General features: G+C 31.6%; 1 protein-coding gene across 3 annotated transcripts; it reads left to right on the forward strand.

Moving 5' to 3' along the window:
• The first annotated feature begins 5037 nt into the window (after positions 1-5037).
• Positions 5038-14661, forward strand: LOC109796127 (Cysteine proteinases superfamily protein). Of its 3 annotated transcripts, XM_020355773.3 has the most exons (16): positions 5039-5227; positions 6365-6678; positions 6763-6853; positions 6962-7008; positions 7439-7636; positions 7716-7791; positions 8001-8109; positions 8463-8519; positions 9155-9286; positions 9995-10195; positions 10282-10337; positions 10410-10503; positions 11299-11392; positions 12118-12237; positions 13057-13461; positions 13853-14661. In XM_020355773.3, exons 1-16 carry the CDS (start codon positions 5128-5130, stop codon positions 14450-14452), a joined length of 2694 nt encoding a protein of 897 aa, XP_020211362.2. In that variant the 5' UTR covers positions 5039-5127; the 3' UTR covers positions 14453-14661. The 3 variants fall into 3 exon arrangements, with proteins under 3 accessions (XP_020211360.2, XP_020211361.2, XP_020211362.2); XM_020355771.3 differs by having other exon boundaries at positions 5038-5227; positions 10282-10503; XM_020355772.3 differs by having other exon boundaries at positions 5038-5227; positions 6763-6850; positions 10282-10503.
• Positions 14662-20809: the final 6148 nt, after the last annotated feature.

Raw genomic sequence — 20809 nt, forward strand, 5'->3', positions numbered from 1 at the left:
GTTCGGTATAATATAGTTTATCCTTTACTTTATGTTTTTATTGTTTTGATTTTGCTGAATGTGTGGACTAGCTATGTCGTTCGTGGATAGCTTCAAGTGCATTGTTTTGTGTTTTTTCATTACCATTTATATGGGAATCGGCCTCCTTGGTTTTCTTATTAATTTGCACCCTGCATGTGGTTTTCGTGACTTGTAACCTTTTGGGTTTGTGGTGGAAATTGAAGCCTATTTGTGATGTTGGGCTTGTGGCTAGATTTAATATGTTTGTCAACAATGCACCTAAATGCAAATTGTACTCGTGCAAAGTCTTTGGGCCATAGTTTTGAGGAAAAAACCATGAAATATGTGGTATAAAAATAACTCGCTAAGGTAAGTTTACAAGTAATGGGAATTTAAGTATTTTGCACGTTATTTTATACTTAAAAGATTGCAATATAAAAATTAATCAATTTTTTTGTTACAATAAAAATGAATCAATATAATTAAATTAAATAGCATTAGTTCTAATTCATTATTGTTTTTTGAGGCTTTAAGCCTCTATTGCAAATTTCATAAAATATGAATGGTGCGAAGGTTTTTGTTTCTCTTGGTTGGGGTTTGAGTGTCGAAGAAAAAGATACGTCAATCAAGATTACAAAAAAGTAGGAAAAAAAAAAAAAACACTGATCACACTAATGGAATCACGAGAAACCAAGTTGAAAGCTTTCATGATCGAGGAAGGAGAATGATGGGAAGAAAGTAGTTATGATGGGAAACTTGGAAGACAAACATCATATTAATAATGGAGAGAAATGTACTAGAGATTCGTTTCTTCTTAGACTCCCAAGAACTGTAGTGTCATATAAGGATGGGGAAAATATTGTTCATAATGCCTTTTCTAACAACAACATGAATCGTTGCAAGAGCCCAGTGATGAAACTAAGCTCATGGAGGAGGGAGCAACAACAAAAGTCCATCTAAACGATGAGGGGTTGAATCTATTATGCTCTAATATCCACATCTAAAAGGAAGTAATTAAATAAGCTTGTCAAAAATAGAAAAGATCCTTAATTATCAAGTTTATTGGGAAAAAAATGTAACTATAAAGTTCTATAAATTTAGGTTATTTAATTTATGATGCTAATTAAGAGAAATGAAGTTCATATATTTTGAAAATGATAACTTTAATTCAATATTAGATGTGTCGAGAAGATAGACATAACAAATAATTTTTAAAGACTCTTAAATATTGTTAATTAGACAATTATTTGAACATCCAAAGATGATAACTATAATTTCAATCACATATATATGACTAAGTTTAAAAGAGTGATTGTTTAAATTCTAATTCCAAGTTTGCCCAACATATTCTTTTGGTGATTAGGAATGGATTGGAGAAAACTATCAAAGTGGATTACAATACTCTTCATGGGTTAGAGAATGTTATGGAAGATAGCTTTAGGATGGAGAGAGTATGATATGTTCAAGTTTATATTAAATCAATCTTCTCAAAACCCTTATTTCAAAATTTGAGGAGTATCATAAGATATGTTTTAATTGTAGTAGGTATAGGCACTTAGTGAATCAATGTGATATTTAGTTGGAGTTTTCACTAGTGAAACAAGTGTAGCGTGATTTGGAAGAAGGCAAAGAAATAAAATAAAATTTGAAGCTTGATGTTGTAAATGGGGTGGATAATTAAGAATAATCATTAGAACCTTAGATGTTGGTATCCTTAAGACAATAAAGTGTTTAGAAAAATAGTTAAATAAAATTATTTGCAACAAAATAATTAGACAATAAATTCCTTCTAAACAGTTAAAATGAAATTATTTGCAACAAAATAATTAGACAAGAAATTCAATACATGGAAATGGGTCTCATTACCAACAATTAAATGGAAACATGCATATGGTGATACAAAAAATAAGGATGAGACCGACATTAGAGTTGTAGAGAATAATAAAGAGATTATTTTTATAAAAAAAATGATAGTCTCAACTAAGGAAATAATGGTATAGATCCCTAATAGATATTGATAAAGGTGCCAAAATCTAAAATTAATGAGGGAGTTGCAATATTAAAAAAATGAAATAAATGGCTGAAGAAGACATTTAAAAGAATAAAAAGAAAGATGGATTTCAATACAAGCTATACGTACCTATGTGAAAGGGTCACATGCAAAAAAGAAAAAAGAAAAAAAAGAAAGAAGGAATGTTCAACCTAATGGCAACGACAAAATAAAGAATACTGGAAAATAAATAGGTTATAATTGTAGTGTACAAACATCTAAATTTGAAAAAGAAACACCAATTGGAGAGTATTTTGTTATTTAAAAATAAATGAAGCAACTAGAAAAGGAGTATTGTATGCTTTACCAAAATGTATCTTGATCTTCACTAAAAATTTTATTGGGGTAACGTGGAAAAAGCAAAGAGGTTATTGATAGGATGATTTGAACAAGTTATTTGATTTAGTAATATAATTGAGGTTAAATATGGGTTAAGCTGGAGATAGTAAGGGTTATACCCCAAAGTCTCTTTACAAGTTAAATTTATGATTTTTTTAGTGTAGAATTGTAGTTTTTAGCCTCTAAAGGTTTTGTAACCCGTATTATAGATTTTTTTAAAAATAAAGAGTTTCCGATAAATTTTCTTACTTTGCCAATTAGAAACTTATTTAAGTAGTGAGATGGCTGAGAAAAATAGTTAGAATAGTGAGATTTCTTAAATGTTTCCTTTGTCACACTATTGTCTTTTCAAGGGAGATTTGGTGATTTTGGGATGCTTCTTGCTGGGATGCAACTTATTTGCACTAAATGGTTCATATGAAGGTGGGTTTGGAGAATAAATTTTTTGGGTATTTATTTTAATTTATGTTAGACATAAATTAAATAAGAGAGAGCAACTTTGGGAAGAGATGACCAACATTGCTCCCACAAATAAAATAGTGTCATTAGGAGGGAGTATTGATGTTTTCAACTCAATTAATTTGGTGTCTGTGAAGAAACAAGGTATTAAGGGTATATCATTATTTAGAAGTACCAGGAACATATTTAGGGCTGCAATTTGATTGAAGCTAGTTTCAATTGAAATCCTTTCACTTAATGAAGATGAAGGCTTAAACAAACGATTGAGATTTTGTATATCAACTTGAATTGAAAACTTCTTTTCCCTAAAGTTGGAATGGATCATGTTCTTTATTATAAGTATGATCATCAAATTCTCGTCATGAGATTTGTGAAAGGTAAACCCATCAACAAAGGAAGAAAACTTTTTGTTTCTTTGTTTCATGAATGACTCGTGAAGATTTTCCTAAGTTCCTTATATAACATTGAAGATTTGTTGATGATTAGTCTAATCAACTACAAAAGGGTTTGCAACTTATCTCACACTACAAAAAAAAAAAATCACATATGAATTAACAGAGGAAAAATTTCCTCTCATTAATTGGCAAAAGATTAAAAATGATAACTTTTTCTCATTATATATTCCCACAAGACTTGTAGTTACAACTCATATACTTAAAAGGACTTCAAGTAGTAGATATTTTTCCAAAAGGATTTCAAGTAGTAGATGTCATTTCAAGGTACTAGATTTTGGGATCTTATTAACAAGTTGGAAATGATTGATAAATTTACCAACTTGAGAAGTATTTTAAACAATATTTTTAATTAAAATTGAAATCTATAATCTACCTATATATTAAATTAGAACACTCATCTTGAAACATAATATTAGTAGGTCTCGTTTTTTTTAACAAGAACATTTTTAACTACTTTATTTTTAATAATAAAGTTTTTTGATATTTTTTTTATAGCCTCTTATAATTAATAATATTTATTTCATCTATTATTTTCATTTTCATTTTTATAGGAGTATTTTTTAATAACTATCTATTTAATAATTATATATTTTTTTACATCATTTTCATTTTTTTAAATTGAATCAAATATTATTCTAAGAAAATTATTACAAACAATCTTCTCTATCTCTCTCTTTATATATAAATTTGAATCATGATATTATTCTCATTTTTTTTTAAAATCTATCTTATATATTAAATTAGAATAATTATGTTATATGAGAGTATTTCTTTTATTATTCAATGAGAGTATTTTTAATTAGAGTATTGTTAAAGACTTTTTCATAATCTCTTATTTTTTATATAATTATTTTAATAGTTAATAATTTTGTATCATTATTTATCCAAAATTTAGAATATATTTTTTATGATAAATGTTTACTTATTAAATTATTAATTATAATATAATTTTTATATATATATATATATATTAAAGACTAAATTATATATTTTGTTCTTTATCTCATTTTTTTAGATACATCATTTAGTTGTTTATCTTTTAAAATATTTATTATGATATTTTATCTCTTAAATTTGATCATTTTAAAATAATGATATTTTTAATTTTGAGACATGATTTTGATTATTTTTTGATTGATTAAAGACTTAAAATTTATTTCATTAAATTTAAGTATATGAAAATTGTTGAATGCAACTAAAATCTAAATATAAAAAAAATTATAAATATGACAAAAATTGCATCAAATAAATCTAAAAGGCAATTAAAATTTTAAAAATTATAATTTTATATTATTTTCTAGTTATTTATTAGACATATTTTTTACACAATTTTTATTATGTTTTAACTCTTATGAATTTAAAAATAAAATAAATTTTATAATTTTTATATAATTAAATTTATTGTTATAAATTTCACATATCAAATCAATCAAAAATTAGTTACAAAATTAAAATTATCGTTATTTTAAAAAGGATTAAATTAATCTAAATATAAATATAAAAGACTAAAATAAATATTTTAATAAATAAAAATTAAAATCTAATAAATAAAATAAAAGATAAAAATATAATTTAGCATATTTAAAAAGTCATTATTTATTATTTATTACTAAGGAGTAGACTGCCACCTCCATAGTCCATGCTCTAAAGAAAGATAGAAGAAGCTTCCACCGATTTGGGACAGCTGGCATCTTGTAATTGGTGGAATTCAACACTATTTAGGGCACTCTTCATCGCACCCCCAAATCGAAAGAGTGGCACATTACAGCTTGCATCAATTTCGCGCTCTCAGCTCTCTCCCTCCATAAACCCTTGCTGGGGACGATGAGCAAGTCTCCGCGCAGAGATCTACAAGTCTTCGATTTCAAGGAAGAGGACGATCTCCGCCACCAATCCCCCTCAAACCACGATTCTCTCTTTTGCGGTAAGACGATCTCCCTAAAATTTCAATTCCTCCAAGCAAACGTGATCTTCAATTGGAATTGTGTGTGTGTGTGTCTCTCTCTCTCTCTCTCTCTCTCTATATATATATATATATATATATGTATGTATGTATACTCCTTCTTTTTAGATGGTAATTTGTAATCTTGATTTCAAAGTATAGGGAATGCTTAATTGAAGGAACTGAAGGACATGGTTGAAACCTGGATAATTCTTCCTCATAGTTTTTCTGAGGATTATAAGAGTTTATCAATAATTTAAAAATTCTAATGTCGTGATGTCTGACTATATTTATTGAAACAAGTTGAATTGTTCCAAGACATTGTTGAGCTTAGGCAGTTTCGTTTTGATAACGAGTATAGAACATGCTATGGTTGTTGAGTTTGTGGAAGGGCAGTGAATTTACATTCTTGTTATCAAACTTAACTCAATTTTACAAAATCTAACTCTGAAGTCATCTTAAAATGTGAGATATGAGCCTAACTCAATTAGATTGCAGCCTTTATTTATATGTACTCTTTGATTTCCTTATGTTGATGTGGGACTTAAGTTTTTTTTCAATAAATGTGTAGGTATAATTATTATCATGCAATGAAGGAGAATTAAATATAGAGTATAGACAAATACTATCTAGGGCACTGGTTAGAGAATTATAAGTGAAAAGTTTTTATGAAAAAATGTTATTAACGTGCTCGCTTCACTATTTCCAATGCATCTCCAGTGTGATTTCCAATAATTTCTTTAAGTATCGATTTCTTAGTACTGTTAGAGCACTGGCTAGTAAGTTCCTTAAAAGATATTAAAATACTAATACCCAATTATTCATGATACTATCTAATTCAAGATCAAGTGGCATAAATCTTAATTGCATTATGGATTATGAACTGCAAGATTGAGAGTCCTACACTTTATTGTTGAAAATGTGGTTTTTGCTTTGCCATTTAGTCTTTGGTTTAGTCCCTCTCATGTTCCTCACTTCTTTCCTTTTTTTCCCCTTTTATATTATAATAAGCATATCAATTCTATTATGGCTGTCGCGACTTCTTGTTCTGCTTCCATTCATCTTTATGCTGGTTCTCAATTAAATTGATTGTACATAGCTAATGTGATATATTGACAGATTCCCAGGTCAACAGGGTTGCCATAAAGAATGTTGCCAGTATTCCTTGTGTTGATATTGATGTAGCTGGCACTATCTTTAAATTGGAGAAGGGTGATTCTGATCTCTCTCGTGACACAGCGGAGGATGTATATGATAGCAAAGAGAAGAATTCTGTGTTGGAAGTGGATGAACAATCTAATTCAATTAGTCATGAAAACCATCATTTTAAAATAGATATTCATAACTGCAACAAAATAGAGAGAATAGATACAAATGGCGAAGTATCTTCACCTGAAACAAGCCAGATTGACCCTTCAGGATCTTCATACAGTGTACTGTAACTTCTATTTGTAAAATTGCAGCCTAAGGAATTGATTTAAGTGTGAGATTTATATTTATGTTCACTTTTTGTACAGAATGAATCAATTGATGTCAATTCGGAGGCTGATGAGAGCATGAATGAGAGTGCTCCAACAAGTCCTGCTTCTGATATTCCAGAGAATGGTGGTGTGTTTTTCTTATTACTGGATTCCTGAATCTTAGTAACTCTTCCCCGATTAATTTGTAAATAGCATGTTTTAGTTTACTGACTAAGCTTGGTATTCATTATTTCAGTTACATCTAATGGTTGTGGATTGAACGGCACAGACAATTCTGGCATGGTAAAGCCTTTTTTTTGTATTTTTTTTTTTTAATAACATAACCTATTTGTGCTAAAGAAATTGACATCACATGCGGTATTTTTCATCTTTTGTTGTTTTTTCCCCGATTTTTTTATTGTTTTAGTTGTTCTTGTACTAGTGCCATTTATTGTTTTTTACTCTTTCATTATTGACGCCAATTAATATTTTGGATTGGTTTGTCTTTCCCCCTGCTGCATCATCAAGTTTACCTACTCTTTATATGAGAATATAAGTTGATGTACTAATAGTACTATTATTTAAGCTACAAACTTTTTACTTTGTTATCGCTAAATCTAGTACATCAATATAAAAGGCTTTATATGGCATTTGATTCATTAATTTTGTGGTATATTGTTTTGGTTCATTTTGTTTTTGGATTCACTATTATTTTCTTTCATGTAATTTTCAGGATGACTTAAAAACGGAAGTTGTTCTTCATCCTGATTATATCATATACCAGGATAATTATTATATGGGTCCAGAGTTAACCTTTTCACCTTGTTTTGTCAAGATAAATGTTTCAACTGCATGTATAAAGCAAGAATCTTTTGATCTTGAATGGGCAGTTGATGATCTCGTTGGCATAACATCTCAGTTATTTCAAAGTGTGAGTTTTATAGTTCTATTACTTGCAACACACACTCAAGTGTATGAATTTTATAATTCTTGGTATGCATTTTCTCCAGAGCGGAACCATCATTATAAAGCTCCGAGCAATACCAAGTAATGCAAGCCAGTCAAATCATGTAAGCAATGCTTCAGGTAAGTGCTGTTATTATGGTTGATCAGTGGGGTATGGTTTTCTTCGTTGTTATATTGGCTACTTGATGATATAACTTGTCATTTCTATTCAAACTGTAGCTATAAATTTATTTGGGTAATTTTTCGTATTAGGAGTTTATAGATTGTTTTGCAAATAGTAACTTCTCTCTCTGTTACTGATTGTAAGTTCATGCCTATTCACATGTTAGGCATCGAGGAATTGGAAATAGCGGTCGTTGATTACAGTTGGTCCCTGAGACATAAACAAATCACATCTCTTAATATAAAATACTTGGCTATTTGGAACATTGTGCTTCAGTAAGTCATTTAAGTGTATTTTTCTTTACATTTTTCCCTTGTCAGTTGGTTATCGATTGTTCTATAAAATGTTGCTTAGATTGCAGGTTTTCAACTGTAGGCTACTGGCTTTCATCAATTATAATTGATGGATAGGTTGCAATTCATGAGTCTTGACTGGACTCTGTTGATTGTTATATTTGCCTTTTATTTATAAACTTACGATGTGTGATTTCATTGTCACGGTAAAGTTTATTCTTGGTTCAAAATTGATTTGAAGTGGATATGTTTTGTGTTTTGTGCTCTTAAGTCTGAATGCCTGTTTATGTTATTTTAATGAACATACTATTCTTATGATTAATTTTCTCTTGTAGTACGGATGTAGAAGGCCATGAAACTGATTCACGTGGATCAAGATGCTACTTCCCTAAGTAAGACTTGTTAATTTCCTTTTTCTTTTTGGCAAGCATGCCTACATATATTGATGCCATAGCCCAAAGCTTTTATTTTGAAAACTTTCTGCTTTAGTGCTTTATGGTGTCCTAATTCCTTTGTTGCATGGTGTCTACTAATCCCTTTTTCCCTATATTCTCTGGTTTAATGTTTGTTTCTGAGATGTTTGGCTCTGGATGTTGAAGCTTAAGATAGTTGGTTCATGACATGTGCATGGTAGTAGTGTAGGAGAACCTTTATCCAGGTGCTCTAGACTCTAGAATTCAATCCTTGTCACTCTCATTCTTATAATAAGAAATGTTGCAGATATATTGGAAATGTGAGGTTGAAGTCGGTGGTTACATTGTATGGCTATGGTATATTATGTTTTCTGTATACCCTTAAATAGAAACATGCACAACTTCTGTTTTGTTGAGACTTTGCATAAATCTTCTGATTTCTACATGCTTTTTTAGTGTCTATTAGAGTGGATTAAATTAAAAGATAGTTGATATCTTGAATATAACCATTAAGGTCTATTGCTTTCTACTGTCATTTTCTTGTCTTGTGTGTTGGGCGGGTGGTGTGGCTCCTAATACCAAGTTTAATTATGAGAATTTATGATCTGAAACAGTTTTGAGGAGCCTTTTGATGATGTTATCTATCCTAAAGGGGATCCAGATGCTGTTTCCTTAAGCAAGAGAGATGTAGATCTCCTGCAACCAGACACATTCGTTAATGACACAATTATTGATTTTTACATCCAGTGAGTTTGCTTTCTCTCTCTCCCTCTCTCTCTCTCCCCCTATATATATATGTGTGCGTGTGTCCCATGTTTTTGTCGAAATTTTTATTCATCATATGCAAGACTATACATTAACATTTTCAGGATTGAAAATAGATAATCATATATGTAGGCATTTATGGGCAGAGGAATGTCAATATATACCTTGTTTATATAAAGAGAATACTGAAAGGATTGGTGATTGTAGGATAGTGTGAAAAGGCGGAAGATATTAAGTAATGAAAAATTGATAGATACTTAAATTATAAAAAGTTCAGGAGAAACTCTCCTTTACATTGTATAATTTTATTAACAAGTTCTGAACACAGAAATGGAGCACAGAATGAACAGAGCTGCATGGAATCCTGCCCTTCTTGACAAGACCCATTAAAAAACTGTCCCAAAAATTCTCTTCTTCCCCTTCCATTTTATTTATGTTTTCTTACTCTATTGCAGAATTTCTCCCCTAATTTCCTAATGCCACATGTAAAATCTGTTACACTTTCCTTTCATTACTTCCTATTTACAGATAACAGTATTTCTCAGCCTGCTTTCATATGCCAGCTCATTTACTTTCTTTTTTCTCTTCTGGTCTACATATGCTAAATGCTCATCAAAATTATTGGGTTCTTGATCTGTTTTGTGATTCTTGAGGATGGTTTGACATTATGAAAATCTCAATTTTGGCAGGTATTTAAAAAATCAAATACCAGAGGAGGAAAAGCCTAGATTTCATTTTTTTAATAGTTTTTTCTTTAGGAAGCTTGCTGATATGGACAAAAATCCATCTAGTGCTTCTGATGGAAAAGCGGCGTTTTTACGTGTTCGTAAATGGACTAGAAAAGTAAATTTATTTGCAAAGGAATATATCTTCATTCCTGTGAACTTCAAGTAAGATTCTATCTAAGTTTTGCTTCTCCGACTGTCTCTATATGTATTCAAGTGCTGATCAACATTATCTTTTCATGTGATCGTAGTCTTCATTGGAGTTTAATAGTCATATGCCATCCTGGTGAAGTGCTTAATTTTAATGGTGAGGTCTCAGCTTATGATCTTTCTTGTGAAACTCTGTTTTCAGAGATTTATGTTATTATACACATTCCAGATAAGGAGCTGGACAATTCACTCAAGGTACCCTGTATATTGCATATGGATTCTATCAAAGGAAGTCATAGCGGTCTGAAAAACCTGGTGCAAAGGTATGATGGTTTATATTTCTTCATATTAAAACTGGATTTGAGGTTATTTATGCAAGTGCAAGTTGGCTTTGAGTTCATGTTTGAGATCATTGCAGTCTATCTGCTGCTGCACCTTAGTTTTTTCAGTTATTTATTTGATGATTTAGCAGTAGCTTTATTACATTGTGTTTTTATTAAGCAATTGAATGATTGATAATGAAGTTCATAGAGGTTAATGTGCTTCCTTTAATTATCTAATTATTTGTGAAGTCTTGCATGACTGTCAAAATATATAACCAAATTTCATAAGCTTATCTATGAGTCCTATAATCTTTCTATGGAGCTTTTCTGGCCTTAGAATATAATATCATATCCTTGGCCAACATTTGTGTATAATAATAATAATAATTCATTTAAACGTTGTCCACTTTATACTAAACTTTTTTACACAAAGTTATACATATTTTATGGCGTAGTTCTTTAGTTTCACCTTTAAATTAATCTTGAGCCCTGAAAATGAAAATATCACAATTGATTACTCTTTGATTATGAATGCAGATGTAAAACAAACTAGAAAATCAAAATTGTTGTGCTTATGGATGCTGCTTATTTGTATTGGCATTTTCTGTTTCATTAGTAGCTTGTGGTCTGTGTTTTCTGTTTCCTTACTTTAATTTCAACATTAATATCAATTATATTGTGCTGTTATAATTGTTTATTTCTGTTGCTACTATGTCGATTCCTTGTATTTGTATTATCATCTTAAAAAGTAATCTCAAGGGAGTTATGCTTTGCCTTTTCTGATCTGGTTGACAGTTACTTGTGGGAAGAGTGGAAAGAGAGACATAAGGATACTCTGGATGAAGACCTTTCGTCAAGATTCTTCAATATGCATTTTCTTCCACTTGCGGTATTTTCACAAAGACATTCTTCCTTAAAAAACATATTAGTGTTTAATGAAACAAATGTTTTATTTCCTGAGGATTAGATTCTCCATTTTTTTTTTGCAAAGTACTATAAAAGGTTTGCTGTCTTTTTATATAAAATCTTACATAGTGGTTGGTGATGAAATTTCCTTCATGTCAAAGTGATGCCCTATTCTTCATATAAAACAAAGTTTTTTGTTTCAATCCATTATATGCTAGGAGTTGTTTTGAGTAAACCCCAAAATTAATCTGAGATTGTGTGGGTGGGACATTTTAGTCCTCTAGATTTTAAAACTGTTATCCCCTGATTTTACAAAAAAAATAAATCATTCATTTTAATCCTTTGCTACATTGTTTTCCATTGTCCTTTTTGCACCAAAAAGGGATAAAGTGAATTCTGTGGTGTAAAGTTAAGCATTAACAGAGGGTTTTTAATATCTCTGGGACTAAATAGTGAAACTCATTCAATCTTGAGGACTAGTTTGGGGTTTTAGTCTTGAGTTTTCTGCCAATCATTTGTGTTACATACACCTGAAGAGGAAAATCCCATCACTTGGATAACTTTAATTCTCCTCTATTTTTTTTTGTTCACTATAGAAAAAAAAAAAAAGAAGATAGATGTGGAATATGGCATGTTTACTGTTTGGTTTTCTGCTTGAGTGTTTTTTTTATAAATGTTTTGTGATTGAATGCTCTCACTCCATGACAGTTGCCGCAGCAAGAAAACTCGTATGATTGTGGCCTATTTCTGCTCCACTACCTAGAGCTGTTCCTTGCTGAAGCACCTCCTAATTTCAATCCTTTCAAACTGACCAAGTTTTCCAACTTTGTAAGTGGTCTACTTATTTTTATTTCTGGTTTATTTGAGACTTTTTACGAGAATTACAAAAAAGTAAATCACCGAAAAAGTATTTCTATTCTAAAATCAATTATCCACTATTGATGTTCAAAGAGTGGCTAATCATTAACTGCTGGTTGACTTAATTAATGACTTGACTTGGGCTTGTTCCGACAAATTTCTTCATAAGCACTTGTAAGAGAAGAAAATACCAAGAAAAAATAAAATAAACTTTTTCAAAAGTTAAAATTAGCTTATGTATAAGCTATTGTAAAAGTTCTCCCACATTAGTTTTTCTTAAAGCTGATTTTTAACTTATTCATAAAATAATTTTAGCTTATGGAGCAACTTTTTTATTTTCTCTTCTTATTTTTTTCTTCTATTAGTGTTTATTGAAAGGTTTGTTCAAAAAGGCCTACCACAATTCATTTGTTGCAACTTCTCAATTTCGTTTATCTCTTATCCTAGGAGTGCTAGCAGACCAGCTATTTTAGCATTCTCTTCAGCACACCAATAACTGGGTGAAGTACTTTTGGGTCCTATTAAATAACCTGGGTTTCACACTCACTATTTCTTTTGTGGGTCCTGCAAAAATAAACCGAAATGGTAGTATGTTGAAGACTGTGTTAAAAAATAGTGTTTCCTTCTGTCTTAGCTGCTGATCATGCTTATTTTAGTATTTCATCTCCCAAGTTTTGTAGTTCATTGCCTAGTTGTCTTAATGTTTTCTATTTTAAAATTTGAGGCAATTGACACCTTTATAACATTCATATTATAATGATTTGACCTAATATAACTAATAATTTCCAGCTCAATGTGGACTGGTTTCTGCCTGCTGAAGCTTATCTAAAGCGAACTCTGATCCAGAAGTTAATCTTTGAACTTGTGGAAAAACATGGTTCGCATGAAATCTCTTCCTCTGACTCTAGCGATGAAGATGACGAGTGCTTAGAAAATAATGATAAGAGAACTGGGATTGGTCATCCTGAAGTCAATAAGGAGTCAACAACTTCCCATGCAGGGCAGGGAATAGAAATCACTCTATTGTCTGGTTCATCGTCTTTGGATCCTCAATCCTTTAACAACAATTCAGGTTTGGTTCTTAAAGAGCTTTTTGAGCCCGGGGCTACTGCAGGAGCAATGTTGGGACAGTGCCAATCTTTTGACCAGCGATCATCTGATTATCAATTCAATGGTTCAATATTTTCGATGGAGGTATCTACTCGCATCTGTCTACATGTGCATTTTTTTTCTTCTTGAATTTGTTTGAACCACTCGCTAGGTTCATGTGTATTCTCTCTTCCTGGCAACATGTTTTATCACATGTACATAACCAGTTTCCTCATCCCACGCACAAAATTTGAATTTTTATGCTGAAAAAGGCTTTTATGTTTGTCATGTAATTTATGCTGTCTACTTCGCATTTTATACTATCACATAAACATAGGAACTATAATCTCCTGGGGCATAGTTCTTAAATATAGCCATTGAACGATGCTTAAATTTCTTCATGCTGGCAACATATTTATTTTAGATCCTATTGCATACTTTTTACATTGATATTGCAAAACTAACTTCCCCTTCCTTTTCTGTCCCATTTTAATAGGAAGACACGGATCTTGGCGAACAGTTTATGTACATGTCTACAGATCCCAACTTCCAGCAAGTTGCTGGAATTACACCTCAAACATGTTCTTTGCCATATCTTCCTAAGGATTGTGCAGATGAGACATGTCATAGACCACAAATTTCTCTGCAAGTGGATCATGATGGGGTTGAGTCACCTCTAGATGCTTCAAATGGTGCTTCAGATGATTCAGAAGACTTGGGGGTAACTAAAAACTGCCCTGTTGTGGATGAGCCCGGGTCATCTAATGAAGCCAAACAAGGTGAGAAAACTTGTTCAGCCATGGAAAATGCTGAGCACGTCACATGTATTTCCACACCTGTTGTGGGAAATTCTCAAGACTCGATTGCAACGTGTGATGATAACAAGAACGGAGATTTCCACTCTTCTGGTGAAGAAACCCTCTTAATACCATTGTCACAAGTTTGTGATGCAACAAATGATGAGGCCACATGTGATGATGGTCAGGCAATTGAAGGCATGACACCTGATATTTGTGAGGAACAAGCTGCAAAGAGGAGGCGGCTTATGCCTGCACAATGCAGAAGTGAGGGCGTTGTGACAGATTCCGATTTGTAGATATAGATAGATGACTTTTTTTACCTTTGTTTTTGAATTGTTTCTAGGTTTAACTTTGCCAACATGTGAATAGTTTCATCCCTTGGTAGTTGCTAATTTGTGCTGTTCTTGTGGCCGTGCGATTTCTGTGACCAAAATTGACAGATATCTGCAGACTTTAGATACAATTCATCTGTGCAATGATAGGATATTTTTTTTCCTGATAAAAACCTTTGAAGTTCTTTCTCCCTCTGTCTCTTGCATCCTAAGCTCCGTAGTGCATATTATAAACTTTAGGATTGTTGCTTTCAATTTTCTTTGTAGAATTATGGTTAATTTGTTGTTTCTTACAAATAGTGAAGTGGAAAAAAAAAAGTAACTCAATGTGAAGAAAATGTTACTAAACAATGTTCCAGGGGAGAGGGGTCAGAAAATTAAATAAGTATAAACACTAAACCCAACTGTGTAAGCCGTTGAAGTAGAAATTAGTTCATGCGATTACACTATATTTGATTTTTAGATGATTCAGGAGAAGAGTATTTAGGAAGAAATAATTTAGGTACTTAAGATTTGAAATGAGGCTCAAAATCAGTGAGTAACATACTCAGCTGATGTATTTTTATATATATGTGAAATGAGAGAAGAAGGAAAAATTGTACAGACAGAGTACAATCAGAAGAAAAAGGCTATTGTCTATGACATTTAATCCCTATGCAAAATACAATAAAAAAGATAACTTTACATATTTGTACTAAAAATAATAAATTATTATTTTAACATTTTCTTTCAAGCCGGAGCATATAAATCATATGCATCAAGCTTGGAATATATAAATTGAATCCTAGATGCTTTTAAGGGTTTAGTTAGAATATCTGCAAGTTGGTCACTGAAGTTGATAAATTCTGTACTAAGTTTCTTGGATGAAATGACAATCAATCTTTGTGTTAAGTTTTCTTATGAAATACTGGATTGGAGGTAATATGAATAATTGCTTGATTATCATAATATAACTTTATTTGCTTACATGATTATCATAATATAACTCCATTTGCTTAACTTCACAAAATTTCAACTGTTGAATTAATTGTTTGATCTACATAAGTTCGCAAGTAGCCAAAATTATAGATCTATATTTAGCTTTTGCATTAGACCATGCAACAACATTTTATTTCTTACTCTTCTAAGAGATAATATTCACTCCAATGCAAACACAACATCCTGAGGTGGATCTCCTATCTATGGGACACTCAACTCAATCTGCATCACAATATCCTAAAACTTGAGTAGTTCCTTTGTCCTCATGCAATAATCCTTGTCCTGGAGCCTTTTTGACATATCTAAGGATGCGAAGTACAACATTCTAATGGTCAATGTGATGATTCTGCATGGATTGACTAATAACTCCAACAACAAAAGAAATATTAGGTATTGTAATTGTGAGGTAAATGAGTTTTCCCACTAGTCTCTTGTATGTCTTAGGATATGGAAAAATATCATCTTGCTCAATCATTAGCTTTTGATTTGGGTTCATAAGACTATTAATGGGTTTATAATTTGCCAGACCTATTTCCTCCAAAATATCAAGGACATATTTTCTTTGTGAAATCACAATACCTTCCTTTGATTAAGCCACTTCAATACCAAGAAAGTATTTCAAACAACCAAAGTATTTGGTTTGAAAATGATTGAATAATTGCTCTTTTAGTTGAGAAATCTTAATAGCATCATTTTCTGTGATTACTATATCATCAACAAAGACCATTAGATAAACACACTTCCCAAGAGAAGTGTGACAATAAAAAATATAATGATCTATCTCATTTCATTTCAATCCAAAAATATGCATAATATGACTAAATTTACCAAACCAAGCTTGAGGTGATTGTTTCAACCCATAGAAAGATCAAAGCAATTTGTAAATTAGACCATACTGCCCCTAAACAACAAATCTAGTAGGTTGCTCCATGTATATCTCCTCTTCAAGGTCACTATGAAAGAAAACATTTTTTTTATGTCAAGTTGGTGAAGAGACCAATGACGAATAACAACCATAGTGAGAAAGAGCCAAACTGTGGTGATTTTGGTGATAGGAGAAAAAGTATCGTAATAATCAAGTCCATATATTTGAGTGTATCCCTTGGCCGCTAACAGGGCCTTGAGGTGATCAACTGCACAATAGGGCCTAACTTTAATAGCATAGACCCATCTACAACCAACAGTTTTCTTTCTAGGAGGGAAAGGAGCAAGCTCCCATGTGCCATTGTTCGCAAGAGCCTATATTTCATCAATCATGGCTTGTAGCTATCCAGGATGATCAAGTGCCTCGTGGACATTTTTAGAAATAGTAAGAGAGGACAAGGAGAAAACAAAAGAAAAGTATGAAGGAGATAATCGGTGATAACTTATAAAATTATAAATAAGATGAGGATTACGAGTAGACTAAATACCTTTCCTAATAACAATGAGCCAATCTAAATTGGAGTCATGAGGAGTTGAGGATGAAGGATCCATGGTCTAAGGAGCTGTTGGAGGAGGATCTGAATCACGAGAAGAGGATTCAAGCAATGCGAAATCATCTCTCTACATTTTGCACTGATATTGAATAAGGGGTAGTGTAGTAGCTTTAGTCGAACTATGTGTATGTGATTGAGGCTCATTAACATCTTGGTGGGAGTTAGAAGGAGCATGAATAATTAGCGGACTAAAGGATGGAACATGGAGAACTTGTTGAATGGAAACATGATGTTTTATGGAAGACGAGAAAAAATGTGTGTTCTTAAAGAAGATAACATTAACAAATATATAATACCTTTTGGTAGTTAGAGAATAACATTTTTATCCTTTTTGAAGGTGAGAATATTCTAGAAAAACATATTTAATAGTCTTAGCAGAAAGTTTGTCTAAACCTGGAGAGACATCATGAACAAAACAAGTTTAACCAAACACCCGAGGAGAGACATCAAATAATGGGTCATTTGGAAAAATAATGGAGTGAGGAATCTGATTTTCAAGAGAAGAAGAGGACATTCTATTTATTAAAAAATAGGAAGTGAGAACTGCATCCCCCTAATGATGTATTGGAACAATTATATTCAACATTAGGGAACGTGCAGTTTCAATGAGGTGATGGTTCTTCCTCTCTATCATGTCGTTTAATTGTGGTGTGTGAGGACATGTGGATTGATGTAAAATACCCTATGATGATAAAAATGAAGAAAGTTCAAGAGAGAAATACTTTTTAACATTAACACTTCTAAAGATTTTAATTATCTTCCCAAACTAGTTTTTATTCTCATTAAAGAAAGACATGAATATAGATGAAAGTTCAGACCTATCTTTCATTAAATAAATTCAAGTACATCAAGAGAATTCATTAATGAAGATTACAAAATATCTAAAACCAAAAGATGTGACACGACTTGGTTTCCAAATGTCTGAATGGATGGTAGAGAAAATTAAGTTAATCTTTTTTCAGCTTGTTTGAGAAATGATGACCTAACATGTTTTCCTAATTGACACGGTTCACATTCTAAAACTTGAAATTGCTTAAGACTAGGAACCATTATCTTTAATTTTGTCAAACTTGAGTGACCCAAAAAGTCATGCAAAAGTTTTGGTGCTGAAGTTGCAAAACAAGACATAGGTGGGATTGATTCCAAGTAATAAAGACCTCATGATTCATGTCTTTCACCAATTAGACAACCCATACAATGTTCTTGAATGACAAAGGAATTAGCATTAAATGTTATTGAACAATTTGACGATTGAGTCAATTGACTTAAAGAGATTAAGTTATAAGGATAATGTGGATTAAAAAAAACAAAATCTAAATTTAAAGAAGTAGACAAAGGAACCTGACCAATTCCTTGAGATGCAACTTTGAACCTATTAGCTACAGTAACAAGGTGAGGAAATTTTGTAGAAGAAATGGATGAGAATAAGGATTTGTTACCAGAAATGTGGTTGGAGGCACCTAAGTCAAGTATCCATGAACCATGACTTTCTATAGATTAAGAGATACATGTTGTTGAAACACTTGGCATCGAAGAAGATTGAGCTTGGTTGCTGAATTTTTTATATTTAAGCTTCAAATATTCTTGGTATTCCTCATCATAAAACTTGGAATCTGATTTTTCAGATCCATGTAAGGAGTAATAATTTTCTTGGGTATGACCCATTCTCTTACAGTATATGTGTTGAGGAAGTCCACGACTACCACCATGTCCTCCTCGATTTCTATAACTTTCTCATTTTCCACAAGGTGCTACCATTGCTAAAGTTTCAATGGCTTTAGCTGAATTTTTATCCTTCACTAACGTAGGCACACGAAGAAGTCTAGTGAGTAGGCTGTCCATTGAAGGGATTTGAACACTAGACAAAATTTGATCACACACATAATCAAAATTTGAATGTAAACTTCTTAAAATAAGGACCATATATAACTTATCAAGTTTTTTTTTGTACATGTCTTCCAATGAGTCAACCACAAGAAATCTGCTTAGTTATTCTATTATAGCTCGAGCTTGAGCTACATTTGAGACCATATCATGGCTATCCTGTTTGAGGAAAGCTATTCTTTGGTTGCATCAAAAAGACGTTGAATGTCATTAGCAAAAATATCTTGGGTCTTCTTCCAAAACGAGCAACACGTCTTGAATGATCTAAGTATCTCTAAAACATCAAGCTTAACAAATTGTCATAGAACAACACATAGTTGGAAATCAAGTTTCTTTAACTGAGATTTATTTTCGATAAAAATAATACCAACTTTCTTCTCCAAATGGTCATGGTACCCTTGACCAAGGAACCACAACTCCATTGAGACAGACTGGGACAAATAATTTTTCTAGTTGAATATTATGGTGGTAATGGTAGGAGTGCTAGAAAAAGAAGAAGTCGAACCTACAAAGGCCATTTGAAAAGAAAGAAGACGAAGTTTGTTAATAGAGTAGTTTGAACACCATGACTCACTATGTCAAGTAGGTCGAAATAGAGAACCAAGACCAGAAACGTATTCAAAAGGTGTTGATGAGATTGCTGAAGGTGGTTTGGTGAGATTATGATAAGTAGAAGGCGACACGTGAATTACATACGCTAGAAAGGATGTTGGGGTAGATCAACATGTAAGGGAGTGTGTCTGAGAATCAGGTCACGTGACCTTTAGGGTTGGGTCACGCTAGTCAAGGCACACCTATCCTTGAGTTCGTCGGAGAAAATGGTGGTGGTTGGCAGCGGATGCCGGACAAACAACGACGGAAGCCAAAGCGGGATCTTACCTACTTTGATACCAACCTAATATTTGAAATGAGGCTCAAAATTATTGAGAAACATACTCAATTGATGTATTTATATATATATATATATATATATATATATATATATATATATATATATATATATATATATATATATATATATATGTGTGTGTGTGTGTGTGTGTGTGTGTGTGTGTGTGTGTGTGTGTGTGTGTGTGTGTGTGTGAAATGTGAGAAGAAAGAAGAATAGTACATACAAAGAGTACAATTAGAGGAAAAAGGCTAATGCTTATAACACATAATCCCTTTACAAAATACAACAAATGACAACTTTACATAGCTCTACTAAAAATAATAAACTATTATTTTAACATAGGTAAATATTGAGTATCTTTTTATTTAGAGTGAAATTGGAAAAGAGTTGTATTTGTAGGGTATTATATATTTTTTTTCACACTTAGCTTTGTAGTGAGACAAAAATGTATATGAATTATTGGTTAATTATAAGAAAAGTAAGATTGAAGATTTTATTCATAAGAAATATCTAAAGCAGTGACTATATATACACATACGTGAAGAGCCCGTACTCAGTGATAAAGTAAAACTGAGATCTTATCTTAACAACTTAGATACAACATCTAATGATAAGATCAAGTGGGCGTTAATATTCATACATTAATAATTAATTTTAAATGATTATACTTTTTATTTTAAAACTTATATTGTAAAATTTTCTTTATAATTAATATAAACACATTTTTCATATAATCTTTTCATTTTTCATTTCCACTCAATTAAACAAGTGAAGGAAATATTTCCATTTATTTTTTTCTTATTTTTATCCAACCAAATAGCACATTATATTCACTCGATTTTTGTTCTTTCTATTTCTTTCTCACTATTTCATCTTTAATATAAACAAAATGTTAATCCCAAGCGTGTGGTTCAGTGGTAGGGGTTGATCCATGTTTAAGCAAGGTCAAGGGTTTGAATTTTATCTTGTGTATGTAGCCGCGTTAAATCTTGGGACCATATTTGAGAACTCTGTGCTATGTATATCATTTCATTTTGTTTCTCGCTTGAACTTTTTCCACAACTATTAAACTATTTTAAATTTAATATA

The sequence above is a fragment of the Cajanus cajan genome, chromosome 6 (genome assembly GCF_000230855.2).
Source record: "Cajanus cajan strain Asha chromosome 6, NIPB_CcT2T_4, whole genome shotgun sequence".
Lineage (NCBI taxonomy): Eukaryota > Viridiplantae > Streptophyta > Magnoliopsida > Fabales > Fabaceae > Cajanus > Cajanus cajan.

Bases quoted from the DNA above. Each gene is read 5' to 3' on its own strand.
- LOC109796127 (XM_020355771.3), top strand. From the start codon at position 5,128: ATGAGCAAGTCTCCGCGCAGAGATCTACAAGTCTTCGATTTCAAGGAA. The intron at 6,679-6,762 runs GTACTGTAACTT...CTTTTTGTACAG, and splicing joins CTTCAGGATCTTCATACAGT to AATGAATCAATTGATGTCAA. The intron at 11,393-12,117 runs GTATTTTCACAA...ACTCCATGACAG, and splicing joins TGCATTTTCTTCCACTTGCG to TTGCCGCAGCAAGAAAACTC.